This window comes from Lithobates pipiens, unplaced genomic scaffold (assembly GCF_037356315.1).
Source record: "Lithobates pipiens isolate NorthernLeopardFrog02 unplaced genomic scaffold, aLitPip1_a1.2 Scaffold_13, whole genome shotgun sequence".
NCBI classification, from domain to species: Eukaryota; Metazoa; Chordata; class Amphibia; order Anura; family Ranidae; genus Lithobates; species Lithobates pipiens.
The window spans coordinates 322,573,688-322,593,526 of record NW_027507718.1 but is presented as its reverse complement, the minus strand read 5'-3'; the positions used below and the strand labels follow the sequence as shown (position 1 = coordinate 322,593,526).

At 41.7% G+C, this 19,839-nt stretch overlaps 1 protein-coding gene across 1 annotated transcript in view; it reads left to right on the top strand.

Moving 5' to 3' along the window:
- The first annotated feature begins 598 nt into the window (after nucleotides 1-598).
- Nucleotides 599-19,839, top strand: part of LOC143975011 (uncharacterized) — a 76,395-nt gene continuing 57,154 nt past the window's right edge. The window contains exons 1-5 of the mRNA XM_077476923.1: nucleotides 599-650; nucleotides 13,520-13,648; nucleotides 17,604-17,822; nucleotides 19,331-19,421; nucleotides 19,512-19,588. Coding sequence (XP_077333049.1) covers nucleotides 13,523-13,648; nucleotides 17,604-17,822; nucleotides 19,331-19,421; nucleotides 19,512-19,588 — 513 coding nt within the window. The 5' untranslated portion in view covers nucleotides 599-650; nucleotides 13,520-13,522. The remainder of the gene's footprint in view (nucleotides 651-13,519; nucleotides 13,649-17,603; nucleotides 17,823-19,330; nucleotides 19,422-19,511; nucleotides 19,589-19,839) is intronic.

Genomic DNA, 19,839 nt, shown 5'->3' with positions numbered 1-19,839 from the left:
TTACACCGCTGGCGGAACATCAACGGCCAGTGTTAGTACACCGGTCCTGCAGCATGACAGAACCCGCGGCCGACTCTGCATGTGCCAGACATGCAGCCCAGCGGCCCCCGGCCCACCGGGCAAATGCCCGGTCTGCCCTATGGCCAGTCCAGGCCTGTGCTTTATCAGAAATACATATTTTGCTAATCATAAATAAATGGTTGATAAATGATAAATAAAATGGCTATTCCATTTACCCTATAAAAGGGTAATCACACCAAATATTGATTTGATTTGGATTTCTCTTCTGCTCATTTACTTTACATTTTGTTAATTGATAAAAAATAAACTATTAACACCTCTATTTTGAAAGTATTCTTAATTTACAGCATTTATATATTACAATTGTTAGTGGTCCAAGTTGCAATTTAGGTTATCTATCTTTTTTTTTTCTCATCCGTTAAGCTTTACAAAATGCCTCACTAATTCTGTTAACCAGATATGCATGAGAAATAATCTTACTTTTGTGGAATGTTTAAAGTTACAGATCAAAGTCTGAGGACATCACTGTTAAATATTGATGGGAACGTACTTACTGCGCAATCCCATTTTCCAACTCCTTAAATAAAGATCTGCAGATATACTGTACGCATTTTATTTCCGGAAACACTGTGAGTAACTACTTGCTACTTGTTCTATAACTTGGAGATCCTGTTTTGTTGTGGCCTCTTATAGCAGATCATAAAAGTGATCCAGTTTGTTATCTTTCTTAGTGAAATCTTTGGGTTGGCCACATAGATCAGATCTAAACTTCTGTGATATGACAGAAGATTTAAATCTGACTGGTTGCTTTGGAACAGTGCAGGAAGCCTTCAAAATACCAATAATGTAGGTTGTGTCTGATTATTGGTAGAGTTGTCCAAATTGGTCACATTGTTATGAAATATTAGATTGTGTAAAGTAGTTGGAAAGTATAAATTGCAGGTAAAGTATTCTTAATGTGCAAAATTATGCAAGGATAAAATAGTGAAATATTGTAATTTTTTTTAACCTGTACGACCAGGCTACTGTCTGTCAATACTTTGTACAGGCTGAAGAGCCGTTGCTTTTTTGTATGCACCTGTCATTGCAGCCACAAGAATCTGGTGATTCTTGCCATTGGAATCCAGTATATACCGCTAAACGGCTGTATAAAGGAGGTACAGTCCCTTGCAAAAGTATTCACCCCCTTGGCTTTTTACCTATTTTGTTACATTACAGCTTTTAGTACAATGTTTTTTAATCTCAATTATATGTGATGGATCAGGACACAATAGTCTAAGTTGGTGAAGGAAAATTAGAAAAATATATACATAAAACAAGTTTTCAGAAATAAAAAACTGATAATTGGCATGTTCGTATGTATTCACCCCCTTTATTATGAAGCCCATAAAAAGCTCTGGTGCAACCAATTACCTTCAGAAGTCACATAACTAGCGAAATGATGTCCACCTGTGTGCAATCTAAGTGTCACATGATCTATCATTACATATACACACCTTTTTAAAAGGCCCCAGAGGCTGCAACACCTAAGCAAGAGGCACCACTAACCAAACACTGCCTCCAAACAAGTAAGGGGCACTGTTGTTGAGAAGTACAAGTCAAGGTTAGGGTATAAAAAAATATCCAAATCTTTGATGATCCCTAGGAGCACCATTAAATCTATCATAACCAAATGGAAAGAACATGGCACAACAGCAAACCTGCCAAGAGACGGCCGCACACCAAAACTCACGGACCGGGCAAGGAGGGTATTAATCAGAGAGGCAGCACTGAGACCTAAGGCAACCCTGGAGGAGCTGCAGAGTTCCACAGCAGAGACTGGAGTATCTGTACATAGGACGACAATAAGCCGTACACTCCATAGAGTTGGGCTTTATGGCAGAGTTCCCAGAAGAAAACCATTACTTTCAGCAAAAAACAAAATGGCACGTTTTGAGTTTGTGAAAAGGCATGTGGGAGACTCCCAAAATGTATGGAGGAAGGTGCTCTGGTCTGATGAGACAAAAATTGTACTTTTTGGCCATCAAAGAAAACGCTATGTCTGTCGCAAACTCAACACATCACCCAAAGAACACCATCCCCGCAATGAAACATGGTGGTGGCAGCATCATGCTGTGGGGATGTTTGTCAGCAGTCGGGACTGGGAAACAGGTCAGAGTTGAGGGAAAGGTGGATGGTGCTAAATACAGGGATATTCTTGAGGAAAACCTGTACCACTCTGTGTGTGATTTTAGGCTAGGATAGTGGTTCACCTTCCAGCAGGACAATGACCCCAAACACACTGCTAAAGCAACACTTGAGTGGTTTAAGGGGAAACATGTAAATGTGCAGGGCCGGCGCTACCACTAGGCAAACTAGGCAGCCGCCTAGGGTGCACTGCTGCCTAGGGGTGTCCGGCCGCTTGTTTCCCTCCGCGTCTGCATGCTCTGCAGCCTGCAGCATGTAACTATGCATGTATGTAACTATGGGTGGAGTCAGGGTCAGGGGGTGGGGTCAGGGGTGGAGCCAATGGCGGCAGCAAAATGAGGTTTCACATAGGATGTCAAAAATGCTTGCACCAGCCCTGTAAATGTGTTGGAATGGCCTAGTCAAAGCCTAGACCTCAATCCAACAGAAAATCTGTGGTCAGACTTAAAGAGGAAGTAAACCCTGATGAGTTTACTTCCTCTTTCCTTCCCTGCAAAGGTAAAGCATAATGGACTACTATGCATCGCATAGTAGTCCATTATGTGTCACTTACCTGACACAGGAGCCAGCGAAGTCACCGCTGTCCCCTGTAGTCCGGCGCATCCATCTTCTCGGTGGGTCTCGCTGCTCCGCCGCTGTCATTCGGCGAAGCCGCGGTGACGTCACTCCCGCGCATGCGCATGGGAGCCACCACTTGCAGCATATCGCCGTTGACCGCGGCGCGCTTAGTGCGCCTGCGCGCCGCTGTCTATGGCGCATGCGCCGGTGACAGCGGTGCCTGTCTTTCGGCAAAATATCTCCTAAACCGTGTAGGTTTAGGAGATATTTCTTGGACCTACAGGTAAGCCTAGATTAAGGCTTACCTGTAGGTCAAAGTTGGTCGTAAGGGTTTACAACCACTTTAAAGAGGCTTATCCAAAGCGACTTGAAGCTGTGATAGCCACAAAAGGTGGCTCTACAAAGTATTGACTCTAAGGGGATGCATAGTTCTGCACATTTACTTTTTCTCTTATTTTGTCATATTTGTTGTTTGCTTCACAATAAAAAAAAAAATCTTCAAAGTTGTGGGCATGTTCTGTGAATTAAATGATGCAAATCCTCAAACAATCAATGTTAATTCCAGGTTGTAAGGCAACAAAACATGAAAAATGCAAAGGGGGTGAATACTTTTGCAAGGCACTGTATAATGACGTTCTGTCTTTGTTTTAATTATTTTCCTGGTTGTGCTGATAAAAAGTGGTATGGTCCACTGCTTTCACCATCTGGAAACCCACGCTGAGTAATACCATTCAGCCATTACTGCAATGCATGCATTTAGATGGGAAATAAAAATGCTGCAGTGGAGGCAAGCCTCTCACTGCATTGTCATAGAAGGGGCACATAGAAGGAATGTGTCTAAAAGCCCAGCCCTCTTAACTACAAGGTAAAAACATGGGTTTATGGATATACAGTGCCTTGCGAATCTATTCGGCCCCCTTGAACTTTTCAACCTTTTGCCACATTTCAGGCTTCAAACATAAAGATATAAAATCTTTATTATTTGTGAAGAATCACCAACAAGTTGGACACAATTGTGAAGTGGAACGAAATCTATTGGATAATTTAAACTTTTTTAGCAAATAAAGGATCTCTGAATGTTCCAATGTTGTCCTAAATGACTGATGGTGATAAATAGAATCCACCTGTGTGTAATCAAGTCTCTGTATAAATGCACCTGTTCTGTGATAGTCTCAGGGTTCTGTTGAAAGCGCAGAGAGCATCATGAAGACCAAGGAACACACCAGACAGGTCCGTAATACTGTTGTGGAGAAGTTTAAAGCCGGATTTGGATAAAAAAAGATTTCCCAAGCTTTAAACATCCCAAGGAGCACTGTGCAAGCGATCATTTTGAAATGGAAGGAGTATCAGACCACTGCAGATCTACCAAGACCTGGCCGTCCCTCTAAACTTTCAGCTCAGACAAGGAGAAGACTGATCAGAGATGCAGCCAAGAGGCCCATGATCACTCTGGATGAACTGCAGAGAACTACAGCTGAGGTGGGAGAGTCTGTCCATAGGACAACAATCAGTCGTACACTGCACAAATCTGGCCTTTATGGAAGAGTGGCAAGAAGAAAGCCATTTCTCAAAGATATCCATAAAAAGTCTCGTCTAAAGTTTGCCACAAGCCACCTGGGAGACACACCAAACATGTAGAAGAAGATGCTCTGGTCAGATGAGACCAAAATCAAACTTTTTGCCCACAATGCAAAACGATATGTTTGGCGTAAAAGCAACACAGCTCATCACCCTCAACACACCATCCCCACTGTCAAACATGGTGGTGGCAGCATCATGGTTTGGGCCTGCTTTTCTTCAGCAGGGACAGGGAAGATGGTTAAAATTGAGGGGAAGATGGATGCAGCCAAATACAGGACCATTCTGGATGAAAAGCTGTTGGAGTCTGCAAAAGACCTGAAACTGGGACGGAGATTTATCTTCCAACAAGACAATGATCCCAAACATACAGCAAAATCTACAAAGGAATGGTTCACAAATAAACATATCCAGGTGTTATGCCTTGTACACACGGTCGGAGAATCTGTCGGAATGCGTATTATCGGACCGTGTCGTCAGATAATCCGACTGTGTGTGGTATGCATCGGACTGATTCCGTCCAAATCTCCGTCCGACCCAGTTTTCCAACATGTTGGAAATATTTCCCGACCAACTGGGCCGGTCGGACCTAATCCGATCATGTGTAGAGCATTTTTATTGGACCAAGTGCCACGCATGCTCACATTCAAATTCCGACACGGAAGTGCTCGTTCAGGTAAAACTACTGCTCGTAAGCGATATAGCACATTCGTCACGCTGCAATGTTAAAAAATCATTCATCAAGCGCATTCTCTTGTTCTTTACAATGCTGCAAGAACCAACTTCTTTTGATGCTCATAGTCACACACACTTCTCCCGAACGGATTTCATTACTCTTTTTTAACCATTTCAGCAATACAATTTTAGTTTGCGTCACATCTACACAATGTTTGATTTGTTTTTTTATTTTTTGGATGTTTTTAAAAATCTCCTTTAAAGACACTGCTCATTTCTCCTTATTTCTTAATTTTTATTTTTGGGTGTAAACTTACAACAACAACATTATTGTATTTTTTAGATTTTCTTTTTTAATCTACAGGAGGTTGTTTAGTGTTGGTACCCCTTGTTCTTTACTTTTTGAAGGAAAACACAATACACAAGTATTTCATCAAACAAAAATTAAATTTATTTTGTTTGCTCGAAAATAAAACTAGGAACGCAGCACTGGAGAAACTTCTTAACTTTGGTGCAGCCTTTGGCCCCCAGGGCAGACATGACTAAATGAGATATAAAAAAATTGGTGGCCTGAGGAGTAGATATCTCAGGGAGAGAAGTCTGCTCCTGAAGTCCTAGAGAGCAGGAAATTCAGATGCCATTTCTGTCCCCAGGATGGTGATCTTGAAGAGGCTGCATCTTCTGGCACACCAGACTCAACCCAGGCCATCACTCTCTGCTCTTCCTTTGTGACTTCCCACCAGGCATCCTTCCAGGCTGTGGCTGGGCTCCTGTAGCTGGGGCAGGAGAAGGAGGGCTTTGGTGGACCTCCTGGCTGCCACTTGCCACAGCCTCCCCCCGACTGAGGTCTTCCTGTGTATGAAAAGGGGACATAGTTTTAGTTTTTTGATCATCAATCACAACATTTTGTGCTCCTGGCTTTTGCTATTTGACTGTTACCAAATAGAACAGACTATCATTCTGACACCAGCATTTTTCTTTCCCGTCCCAATCATTTTTGGTCACTACTGTCTATTAAGATGTAAACCACTTGGAGAAATCTCAACTTACTGATCAATAAGAACATCTAGTTAACATCATTAAATGTAACACAAGAAATATGTTCAACAATGCAATACCTGTCCCAAGCTGGGCCCCACCACATGGTGCTGCCTGGAAGGCCCAGGTTGGACATCAGAAGCCTCAGCTGGGGGTGAAGGATGCCTTGGAGGAAGCCTGGAGAGTGGTGGCCTGAGCGGTGGCCTGGGTACCCCATGGTCTACCAGAAAATGCAGCCTGTCAAAGTGCACCATCCTGGGGTAATAAACAGCATCTGGATCTCCTGCTCTCAAGGACTCCAGGTGCTTCTTTCTCTCCCTGAAATATGTAAGCTTCATGGCCACAATTTTGCAATTCAGATATGTCATGTCTGCAGTGGGGACCCTGATCTGCACCAAAGCAAGCAGTTTCTCCAGTGCTGCGTTCCTCTTTGATCTGTCATTATAAAACTTGTTGTGGAACTGCCACAGGCAGGGCATCTCCATGTAGAGCTCAAGGAATAGCCCCATAAAGTTGGGATTGTTGAATGGGTCCATTTTGTCTGCAAGACACAACACAAGACAAACCCTCAAATACTAATAATGCAATTAAAATCCCTCCTAATCTTGTCCCAACATCGGCCTAGATACAAGCAGTCTAGTCTAGTGAAGCACAAAGTTAAAAATGTTACCTTTGTTTCTACGTTCGCCGCGTCCGTGACTCACACTCTCCTCCCAGATCGTACGGACGATACACATGTGTGGCGTTTTATATACAGTGCGCATGCGTGAAACTCCGCCCGCCTCTGACGTTCTTTCCAGACTATTCCTCGCCCCTTCGCTTCCCACGCAGTGGGGAGAGCACATGGTGGAGAGAACGCAGGTGCGCAATAATAGTTCCACTAATGAGGAGGAGAGTGAGGAAAGCCCGGAGCCTGAAACGTCCCGATCCAGGAAGACAAGATTTAAGGCCTCAAATATGTCTTTTGGAGAGATGTTGGAGATGGTCGACATATTGAACAGGACCGACTATGATAGGAAGTATGGACCTTACCCAAACCCAAATATCAGAAAGGCCAAGATCATGAATAAAATTATGAAGAGTCTTCTGAAGAATTTTGGGGTACGCCGATCCAAGGATCAACTGAGAAAACGCTGGTCAGACCTGAAACTGAGGGAGCACGAGCAGTACCCAAGGATCAAGCGTGTTCTTAAAAAAAGTAAGTAGTTGTCGTGTGTTCATATGATTATTCTTGCTTGCATACACGCTCCATGTGCTTTGATTTCATGTTGTGCATTTTAAAATGGCCACTTTCAAGGTCATGGTTTCGTTCGTTCGTATGAAACATCGTTCTGCAGGGAAGTATTCCAGCTTAACAAAGTGGCCCCAATAATGTTCTCACCTTGTAACTCGGCCCAAAAAAACAATTGTACCACACTTCCAAGCAATGTTTCAGATTCCTATTTCTGCCCTCTGTGTGCTAATTAATCTTTGTTTACATTCTCATAGGGAAGAGAAGACTCGGCAAGTATGAGGACACCAGGGACCATGAGGACACCAGGGACCACACCCCTCCCAAAGAAGGGCAACTTCCAAAAGAAGAAACAGAGGAGCAGGAGCAGGAGGAGGAGGGGGAAGGAGAGATCGTGGAGGTTGGACAAATTGTCACCACAACAGGTGAGTGTCGGAGAACACAGCTTCCGGTAAGCTCATCAATGTATATCACCATATTTGGATTACATGGTGTGTTTTTTATTTTTTTCTAGGTGATGTGGAGGAAGATTCCCGTTTTACCAGTGAAAGTGTCCAGATCTTGATTGGGGAGATAATGGGGTGCAATAGGGATTTGGAAATTGTACAACAAAACATCAATGAGGTTAAAAATAAAATGAAGAACATCATTGATGTTTTGGGAAGAGTTTGAAAACAAAAAAACTAGATAGGGTTTTATTTTTGCTTTTTAACATAAAAATGTTGTATTTTGCATAATTAAAAATTTGGAAGATGCACAGAGTGTGTAAACATGCGCTATCTCCCATCATGGGTGATCAATGTACGTGTTTTGTGTAAAGTGGCTGAGATGAAGGGGTTGCAGCCCCAAACCATGTACATTGATCCCCCATGATGGGAGATAGTACATGTTGACACACTGTGTGCATCTTCCAAATTTGGATTTTTCAGGGGTCACACCCCATGTGATGAAGGCAATATCAGCCCAGTTTGTACATACTCATGTCTGATAGTCTTCACTTTTCCAAGTTGAACTTTGTAAGTTCCTGTGTTCTGTATTTTACGGTTTGATACATTCCTGTTTACACAAAAAAACAAGTAACAAATAAATATGATTAAACTCTGTTTTGGATACCCAAAATATCTTGGTTTGTTGTAAAAAACCTTTACTAAACGCACATATGAATGTGCTTGTATTAAAAAGTTGAATTCTCAACAATGTGTGGCTTCCTTTTTCATTGGGCTTAAAATGTATTTGTAGTCAAATTTTAGTTTGTGCTGTGAAGGAGTGTGATTTACTAAAGGCAACTCCACTTTGCACTCCAAGTGCAGTTTCAGGTGTACTTTTGCAGTGCACTTGTAGTGCATAGTGGATGTGCCTTTAGTAAAAAGCACCCACAGTGATGTGTAAATTTGGACAATCATGCCATTTTCCTGCCATGGTGCTGAAAATGAGCATGATTTAGATCAGTAATGCACTACACATTAGTTAACAAAAAGAAGGTGTGTGTGTAGCAGACCCACAACATAATACGATTATCTGAAGAAGAGACTGTCCCCTCATCTCGCTCTGAACTTGGATTTGCACTGTTGGTGAAAAAGGCACAACTTTAATAAAAATGGCAAAGTGGGAGGCCACAGTCTGCTATTCCTGTAGCGTTGAAGGACACTGTGTAGTGACACAAGAAAAAAAAATAGTAATTTGACAAATCAACATTGCATGCAGATTAGACACCCAAATTTTTGGGCAAAATTAGTATAACATTTTTAGAAATGAGTTTTTAAAGAGTAAAGTATAAGGTCCCCTTATGAGAGTCATATCCCCCCCCCCCCCCCCCCATCTGATGGGCCCTTGCTAAAAAATGAGGGGGGATGTTTAGGACAGGTAACCCTCTCCACTTGATTGAGAGCTGAATGCCTAAATAATGTGTGATACTTTGTGAAGCCCCTCCTTAGTTACACTATTGGCAGCCCACCGGACAGGTAAGAAGTGTCATAATAACAAAATGGAAGCACATTTTGACATTCTGCTATTATATAGCAAGAAAATTAATGTGTTTAAAAAAAAAACTAGCATTTGAAAGTATTGAGGCAGGCCCTTACACTACATGCTTTGGTGAATTTGTACATAAATGTGATCATGATAAAGGTATTTAGAGTGTGTATTGGGTTGGGTCAAGTCATCAGATAGAAGATTGCTATCAGCTGAGGTAGCAGTTGGGGAGAGGGGGGTACCTAATGAGTTTGGCACAACTCCAAAAAACCCAAAAAAGGTCACTTTGCATGAATTGAAGCACACACATCACATTTGTAGAGATTTTAGGGGGTGTTTAGGGGAAAGCAATACTATGGAGCTGACAAAAGACTTTGTTAAGTGACTAGACTATAGTTTTAGGGGCCAAGAAGAGCATGGTGGGGAAGTTAGTGAGGCAAATCTGCATGAGGACAAAGGGGCAGAGCATATGAATTAGAGCATATTGCAATGATGGTAATTAGGGAATGAGGAAAGAAATGCAAGACATTAGCAATCATGAAATACATAGAATGTGATGTTTAAGGATAAAACTTAGCATAATATAGTCCTTCTGCAGGAGCTGAATGATGGCAGAACAGGTCTCTGGAATAATGATCCCCAGAGCCTGGGGGGAGATGGAGATGCCTGTAGAGAACTTGAGGTCCTGAAGGCTTCTCCCTGTCGCCAAGTAGCGCAACGTGGCGATGAGCCTCTGCTCCAGAGTGAAGGCTTGCCGCATGCAGGTATCCTGCCTGGTGATATAAGGGGTGAGCAAAGCCAGCAGACAGTGAAAAACGGGGTCCGTCATCCTGAGAATAATCCAGAAATGATCAGGATTATTCTCGCGGATCTCACGGAGCAAAGGCATGTGGGAGAACTGGTGACGCTGGCGCAACCAATTCTTGGTCCACAAACGCCTCCCCTCCCTGTTCATGGACTGGGCTTGTGTCAAAGTCAAAGTAAGAACCCCTGCACAGCACAAACTGTACGATGAGTACGTAGACAAAACATGTTTGGAAAACGGTCGGCTGGTCAGAACGGACACCAGAAAGCACCGATAAACAGCAAGGCCTGAAAGGACAACCTGAATAGCAGAAGCAAGCAGACAATAAAAAATGCCTTTCAAAGCGTACTATACCAAGATATAGTCCACAATGAGAAGCAAATACTTAATGACTGCACGCACTGATTATCAGATACGCAAAGACAAGCACAAACTGAAGAGCGGTAGCGATCTGAATCACTAATCTGAAAAGCGCGAATCGTCTCTCACCAAACTTCTACTAAAACACGAGATCAGCAGAAGGAGCCCAAAGGGTGCCGGACGTGGTGCTGAACTTCCTTTTTCTAGTCCCGCCGTACACGGCTTACGTCACCGCGTTCTTGGCAACCGCGAAATCAGACAACTTGGCCCGACCGTGTGTATGCAACAGTTTCGAATGTTAAATTATAGTGTAGCGCTATATAAAAAAGAAAAAAGAAAAAAAAGAAAAAATATATTAAAACCACTTAATGATGTGACAATATTGTATAAATGTCAAGATTAAATAACATTCAGTAGTGCTTCCCAGACTGCACCACACTTACATGAAATAGTGAAAAAATATGATAAACCAAAGAAATCAAATATTGTGAGAAAGTCCAAAGAATTTATGATATGACAAAATCCAAAGAATTTATAATATGGAAAAAGTCTATTATTTGATTCAAATTAAATCCAATCCACACGTGAGAGGGAAAGAGCCATCCACCTTCTTCCTATGAAGACCACATGCAGGCACCCTGTGGCATATCCATCACCAAATAAGATGTGGGCTTACCAGATAGAATGGATCCAAGCGAATATACATTCGAAGGATCAGTCAGGCTTCAGAATACTTTTATATAGAGTTATCCAACATAAAAGGCTCTCCAGGGAATTTTCAACCAAGTACTCAAACAATGGGAAAGTCTTCCGCTTTAAACTTCAACGCACATTGTAGAACTCATACAGAAAGGAAATGAGGGCCACAATAGTGTAAATCCGTTTGAAAATTTTTTTAATAAAATAAGTAATGAACTTACATGTATCCAATGAATTAAGCGCTTATATCATATAAAAATAGAGCTGCAGTAGGAGTCCCGACGCGTTTCGTCCTCAAAAGACGTCATCTGGGGTAGACCCCAGATGACGTCTTTTGAGGACGAAACGCGTCGGGACTCCTACTGCAGCTCTATTTTTATATGATATAAGCGCTTAATTCATTGGATACATGTAAGTTCATTACTTATTTTATTTAAAAAATTTTCAAACGGATTTACACTATTGTGGCCCTCATTTCCTTTCTGTATGAGTTCTACAATGTGCGTTGAAGTTTAAAGCGGAAGACTTTCCCATTGTTTGAGTACTTGGTTGAAAATTCCCTGGAGAGCCTTTTATGTTGGATAACTCTATATAAAAGTATTCTGAAGCCTGACTGATCCTTCGAATGTATATTCGCTTGGATCCATTCTATCTGGTAAGCCCACATCTTATTTGGTGATGGATATGCAACAGGGTGCCTGCATGTGGTCTTCATAGGAAGAAGGTGGATGGCTCTTTCCCTCTCACGTGTGGATTGGATTTAATTTGAATCAAATAATAGACTTTTTCCATATTATAAATTCTTTGGATTTTGTCATATCATAAATTCTTTGGACTTTCTCACAATATTTGATTTCTTTGGTTTATCATATTTTTTCACTATTTCATGTAAGTGTGGTGCAGTCTGGGAAGCACTACTGAATGTTATTTAATCTTGACATTTATACAATATTGTCACATCATTAAGTGGTTTTAATATATTTTTTATTTTTTTTATTTTTTATTTTTTATATAGCGCTACACTATAATTTAACATTTGGAATTTTATTCACTGTTGTATATCCTCGTGATCGTGTTAGCAGCTTCTTTTTGTATATAATTTCTGAGGATAGCGCAGTGTTGATTGTCATTGACAGTTTTTTTGGATATGCAACAGTTTCGGACACAATCCGTCGGACTAAATCCGACGGGCAAAATCCAACGGATTTGGTTGCCAAAATCTCCGACCGTGTGTACGTGGGCTTAGAATGGCCAAGTCAAAGTCCAGACCTGAATCCAATCGAGAATCTGTGGAAAGAGCTGAAAACTGCTGTTCACAAATGCTCTCCATCCATCCTCACTGAGCTTGAGCTGTTTTTCAAGGAAGAATGGGCAAGAATATCAGTCTCTCGATGTGCAAAACTGATAGAGACATACCCCAAGCGACTTGCAGCTGTAATCGCAGCAAAAGGTGGCTCTACAAAGTATTAACGCAAGGGGGCCGAATAATTTTGCACGCCCCACTTTTCATTTTTTTATTAGTTAAAAAAGTTTCAAAAATCCAATAGATTTTGTTCCACTTCACAATTGTGTCCCACTTGGTGATTCTTCACAAAAAATTTTTATTTTATATCTTTATGTTTGAAGCCTGAAATGTGGCAAAAGGTTGAAAAGTTCAAGGGGGCCGAATACTTTCGCAAGGCACTGTAAGATTTACCCACAATCCCATGTTTTTCTCACACAGGAGGGAGAATGAGAATCTGCTGCTGTTGAAAATGTACTGTTTTAATCAAGCTACATCATATATTTATATGCTATATGTTATAACAATAATTTATTATCTATCTATTTACTGTGAAATTACTGGTTGGAAGTTATAACTTCAAACTTCAGTAATTTGCCCCTTAAGCCATCTGCTTGAGTACAGTTTTTGACCGTAGGGAATAAAATGGTATTTGCGCAGCAATTTTTCAAACACTTTTTTTTTGGAAAGAAACTGTTTTATAAATAAAAAAGAAAAAAAAAAACAGTAAAGTTAGCCCAATTATTTTGTATAATGTGAAAGATGATGTTACGCAGAGTAAATAGATACCTAACATGTCACGCTTTAAAATTGCGCACACTTGTGCAATGGTGCCGAACTTCAGTATTTAAAAATCTCCATAGACTACACTGTACATTTTTTTTTTTTTTAGAGTTAGAGAGGGGTCTAGTGCTTGAATTATTGCTCTCGCTCTAACAATCATGGCGTATGTAACCTGCGTGTATCTGACTCTGATACTAGCCAGTGTCTCACCAGCCACTGACCTCACTGCACATCCCTGCTGAGATGCAACAAAGGATGAAAAAAGGAGAAAACAAGTATTTTATTAAAGAAAATGTTTTTAGGGTTTACAAATACTTTCACTGTTTTACAGGCAATGGATAACGTGGATCTGAGTGACCCACCAGCTGGTCTGGAAAATGAGTTCCATACACTACTGACACCTGATGCAATTCATTTTCTGGCTGAACTTACTACAGTTTTTAATAATGATGTTGATAGGGTGAGTATTTTTTAAAAAGTGAGCAAACTTGTTTGACAAAAATCCTAAGCTTATTTTATCTGAATATATAATAAAGTAGCATATTTTTTCCCCTGGTTCCATGTAGTACACACTACAGTTTCAGGAATGACTAGTAATATGAACACCTGAACACATTTTCAGTTCGGTGCATCTCAGTAATGCATATGTTACCGCAATGTACAGTAGCACCACAATGTATGGTAAGACACCTTATTTGTATTAGTGCATTGCAATGCCATTAATTTTGAACACACGTTAACACATGTACCTTACCATTTTGAATGGCGCCTCAATTTGGCACGCTGCATTGCCAGAATTGGTGCATGTTCTTATTTGTACATTTTGGTGTGTGGCACTATGATGTTTAGGCAGGGTTGCTCTTAAATTTACCTGCCAGGTGTAGTTATCTTGGCTCATTGTTAGGGATCAATTGAGTTCACCCTAAGTCTGGAATTGCTGCACTTCTCTATTCTGCCGCTAGGTGGCCGGTTACCTGGTGGCAATAGATAAGACAAGTGCAAAGCAAGGACAGATTATGAGTATATGGGGTATCTCAGCCAATGGGCAGGGGTTTCCTTGAATCCCTTGGCCTGCTGGGAGAACCTATATATTTGGGTTAGGTGATCAGGGTTCTTTGCTACCTGGATGGCTGTCTGGGTGGACATGTGTTGTACTGCCCGGACTGCTGGGCTGGAGTTTGGGCCTATCCAGAAGTAAGAGAGCAGCGCAGGGGTGGGATTGTGACTTGCAGAAGTGATGGTTCTGCCGGCTGGAGAAACTGTCATGATCAGAGGTAGAGGGGAAGCTGTCGCCACTAAGGGACCACCCACCTTATTACCAGGGACCACAGTGAGTAGCCGAAGCAAGTACCGGAGCAGAATTCTCACCAACTGGGGACGGTGAAGAATCGGGAAACTTAAGCAGGTGTCAAGCCAGGGACCCAGCCAGTGGAAGTGACGCTTGCAGAGCAGCCTTGTGTGTCAAGCCAGGGACCGAGCAGGCCAGTGGGGTGAAGCTTGATAAGTATCTGGAGTGCCAAGCTAGGGACCTAGCAGAGAAGTGGGTGTAACACTTGAGAAAGATACTACAGTGAAGTGGAAGAGCTCAAGGGATTCGGTGGCAGTGAATCACCTAGTCTAGTGAGAGACAGACTGGGAGCTCAGTGGTCTGAAGAACTACAAGAAGTGATTGTAGTTGAAGTGACAGAACTGTTACACCTTGTGTTGGAAACTGTTAAAGACTGTTGCCATAGGAGACAGCATTCCTACACATGCAGATGTGGCCTCTTGCTGGATGCTTTTCCCAGCATGGCTGTCTACCTGTCCCAGAGTCTGCCAATTAACATTGAAACTACCTAAGGGTGTCCTAAGGGTATTATGTTTAAGAGAAATAAAATCTCTTGACATTCAAGAAGTGTCTGGCGCCCATGAATTTAACTTGCATTGAATCCACTATGCCTTAGAACCCACTCTATACGGAAGCATGTCAGCAGTTCTTGGCTCTAAAGGTTCTCATTTGACTAGAGGAGGCCTGGGACCTTGCATTTCCAGTCCTTTGATTTAAATGGGCTGCTTTAATGCAACACACATAATGCATGTGCCTTGAAGTGGTTTTAAACCTCAGACATGAAATATGAACAAAGCATATCCCTCTACAATGTGTACTTGTCTCAATTAGGAGCACTATGTTTAATTTTTCTCTGCTGCTTTGTTCCTCTTCTATCAGCATAAGTCACTTCTGAGAGAAGAGAAAAAAATATGACCAGGATGGATCTCTAGTTGATTGACGTCTCAGTTCTGTTCCTGTGTGTTTGAAAGGGGGGGGGGGGTGCCCCTTCCATCCATCCATCCAATCAGCTCTCAGAGCTCTCCTTACTGAGCTCTGCAGAGTGTAATTTCAGCTCTCCGCCCCCTGGTTTATGACAGCTCAAGCAAGCTTTGAAAATTCTGGACTTTGAATGGAAGTTTGTTTCATGTCTGTGTATCACCTGAGGCCAGTCACTTCACTGGGTATATGTAAGGATTTACACCACCTTAACATGTGCATTAACACAGTTAACCAGGATGCCAAAGGTCTGAATGGGTCCTTTCAGTAAAAATGACTGACCATATACTGTACAAGTGGGCTGGTATGCTTGATTTTTTTTTCTTTTCCCTGCCATTCGATATTTTTCACACATACAATATACCCTGTTAAGATTTTGTTTAACTTTATTATAAATACACTGCTTACCATTCACACCAACAGTGTTGGACTGTCTTGTCCAACGTAGTCCAAAAACAAGAACAAGGCTATTTGCCTTCTGCCCTATTGCCGCTGTGCATACCAATACAGTTTTGATGTGCACTGAAAAAAGCAGGACACGTTGTATTCTTTGGCAGCATGTTCCGATGTGCTGTAATACATCACAACACATTGAGGTTGGTGTCAATGTACTGGCTACACTGTTGGCCATGATATATCACAGTTTTTTTCAAATATTATGTAAAATGCTGCAAATGTTTTAACAAGAAGCTAAACCATTCTTTTCCTTACAGCCTAAGACAGTGCCACCTTGGCCCCTGTTTTATGTGCAGTTGGCTAGTGTTGCAAATATTATCTCCAGCCCATTGAGGGCTCAAAAGTTTGGTTGAAAACTAACAAAAGCAGACACAATAGCAACCCAACCCCGTACTCCAGGGGGCCCTTGCAGCCCCACCTGTATACCCTCCTGTATACCTGGATAAGAGGGGTGGCAGCATGTAGAGCAGTGGTTCTCAATGTTAATTCTCAAGTACCCCCAACGGCACATATTTTGGGAACTTCCCTTAGGTAAAAAAGCTCTTATCAATACCATGTCATTGATATTTATTTAAAATAGCTGTGCAAAGTAAAGGAAAACCTGAAAACATGGCCTGTTGGGGGTACTTGGGGACTGAGCTTGAGAACCACTGAAGTAGAGGAACCGATTCCCCCCCCCCCCCATCTTCCTGTCATTTACCAGTCCCTTCCTTGTCTGAATAAACAGAGTCAGCGATCTGTACCAATCACTGGCTCTGTTAATCCATAACTGAGGAGGAGTAGACTGTGTTTACTATACTTCAGTTTATGCATGGGCAGAAAGCTCTGTACAGAGCTATTCCTGTCCATTCATTCTGTGTAGCTGAGGCTGCAAAGATGGAGATTGAGGGTTGTGTCCTCAATCTCGTTTCTCTGTCTCAAAGGTGAAACATAAAAGGTCTGTTTAGACCCCTGATATTTCCCCAAAGCCCCCCAACAGGGCTCCTAAAAAAAAGGTAAAAAATAAAAATATTGTAAAAAAATCTAAAATAAAATGGTAAAGAAAAAAAAACCCACTGACACCAGTGGTGGAACTAGTGGGACTCTTTATGGTTCCTTAGGGCCCTGAAGGTTTTTTCGTCACACCTCTGCCCGAAAGGCATGCCTTGAATACACCCCCTCATCTACTACCATCAACACCTTTAAAGTGCCGCTTATTCCTCATTGTTGATAATGCACAAGGCAACGTTTGGTATTTAAGCTGGCCATACACCTATAGATTATCTGCAGATTTTCTATGGTTAGATGGAAAAAGTGCAACAGATTTCTCAATGTTCGCTAAACTGTGTGGATGGAGGAATCATCCACTTTTTCCATCTAATCATAGAAAATCTGCAGATAATCTATAGGTGTATGGCCAGCTTTAGTGTCCTACCAGCAGGCATAAGCAGTGGAATAACATGCAATATTTTACATTTTGTGGGTTTCTTCATTAGGTAATAAACCACCCCTTCTGAGCCCATACTTGCCCAACCAGACAGCTCACAGTAAAGATATTGTTAGGGTGCACAAAAATGTATTTCACAGCTATATTATGGGTCCAAAGTTTCCTTTTGTTTCTTAAGAATTGTCAACCTAATTTTATGTTTGTGTTGGTGTTATGACACATTTTCAGATTTTGTGGCAAAGAGCAGCACGGAAAGTTGAGCTTGACATGAAAAATGGTTATCCAGACTTCCCTCTGGAAAACACTCACATTCGAGATGATCCACACTGGAGTGTTGCAACTGTTCCCCAAAGACTGCAGAACAGACATGTGGATATTGGTGATACAGCGCCTTGTCAGACTGAACGTTTTCACCGAGCCCTACTTTCGTCTGCCCAAGGAATTCAGGTACAGTTTATACTAGTGGTCAGTGTGCAGAAAATCTTTCATGTTACATCATACCCCTTTTTTACCTTCATCTCATTAAATGCTGTTATGAACGTTGTGGAGGGTACCAATTTGGACTTGTATTTTACTAAATACAGTAAGGTTTGAATTTTCCAAAACAGGTCAGTTTTGTATAAATTGAAAGGATGGGGGGGGCTGTTCCAATTGAAAGCATTTGAAATTTGCACTAACAGTGGCTATAATTTTTGCCTGACAATGGTCACAGCATGTGTACACTGCCAGCTGAAGAGGGAGCCAAGTTTGCATTATTTTTGTGCTAATTCTTTTGATAGTGGAAACCCCTTGCGTCTATGGACACACAGAGTGCAGCTCAGAATCAAGACTGCACAAGTGTCCCCATAGCAAGCGGCTTACTGTGAAGGTACTGAGCAGGGGTGAGGGGTGGGAACCCCAGAAGAGGAGGATTGGGGCTGCTCTGTGCAAAACCATTGCACAAAGGAGGTAAGTATGACATGTTTGTTATTTTAAAAAAAATACTGCTACAATAAATTCTGCTTTCTTTGAACAGAAATGTAGTTTTACGTATGATTATAAGTAGTCAAAAATCTGTAGTATATAGAGTTTTATGTACATTGTTACAAATCGGGGGCCCTGCCGCTGTGAAGATGGAAATATAAATGACACAGATTATGCATGTATGCAGAGCAGAATTTTGGTATTCCTGGATTAGGCTCCAAGTTTGGAGACTTCAAAGAGTTTTGGGAGGGAAGAAATCTCCAACCTAGTGTTCGTGTCTTGCATGAGACTAGCAGGCTGTGAATGGAGGTACACACAGCTCTTAAAATAAAGAACTTGGTCATTGTTCAGTGCTCCTATCTGGAGACAGAGGTGTGCTCCACTCAAGGGACAGCACTCTATGCTGGAGGAGAGATTCCACGTGCATCTGACTGAGAGGGTTGAGGCAGCTAAGCGAGTCTGGGAGACTGGGAAAGCAAGGACGGCTAGGTGAGTCCAGGGAACTAACTAAGGGAATCTAGAGGTCTTGGAGTGAGAGAGCCTGAGTTGTTGAGAGGCCTGGAAGTTGGCCCGTGCAGCAGGCTGCTGTAACTACAGGCTGAGTGAGTCAGAAGAGCCCAGAAAGCCAGGGGAGCAGGGTGGGCAGTCTGAGGGACCAGTGAAAAGAGCAGCGGTGCTGCTGAAGAGGGAGCCAGGTGACTTTGCATTATTGTTGTGTTATATCTTTTGATAGTGGAAGTCCCTGTGTGGACAAGTTTTCTGTTGAACTTTTACGTTCATGTTTAATAAAAGTGGGCTGACCAGCCCTAAAACAAAGTTCGGACTGGCAGGATCTCACTAAAATTGTTACTACCCCTGAGTTAATAACCGCTCAAGATCACAACCTACTTATTATGCATATTGATTAAACCCAAGCTGAACATTTAGTAATCAGTTCTTATATGATGGCAACCAATCCAATGGATTCTTATATATATATTTTTTTTACTTAGGTGGATTTTGATGATGGAAACTGTCCAACATTTGTCAATCAGATAAAAGGAATTTTTAATGTCTACCAAGTTGTTTACAACAAGGTACCAGGTAACATACTGCACATATTCTACTGAAAAACATGAAATAAAGTACACACAGTATCTGTATCTCATTCTATGTGTGTTAATCCACCTATAGGTATACCACCAATCTCAGAGGCCCCAGTGTTAATGCTTAGACCAAGAGCCTGGAACATGGTGGAGCACAACATGCTGGTAATTTGTAATGACAATGCACATCAAATCCATTATTTTCTAAATTAAACCTTACCGGTATTGTATGAAATGGCACTACCTCATCTACCATACAATACATGCTGCATAGTCACGTGACACTCTTCTTATGCCATTACTTCTGAGTAAATTTAACGTGATCACCTTTAATGTATTGGATCAGCTGTTTTACTTGTGGACTCCAGAAGACCTCATGGCAATCATACTTGGGATTAGTAGGATATTTTACTCCT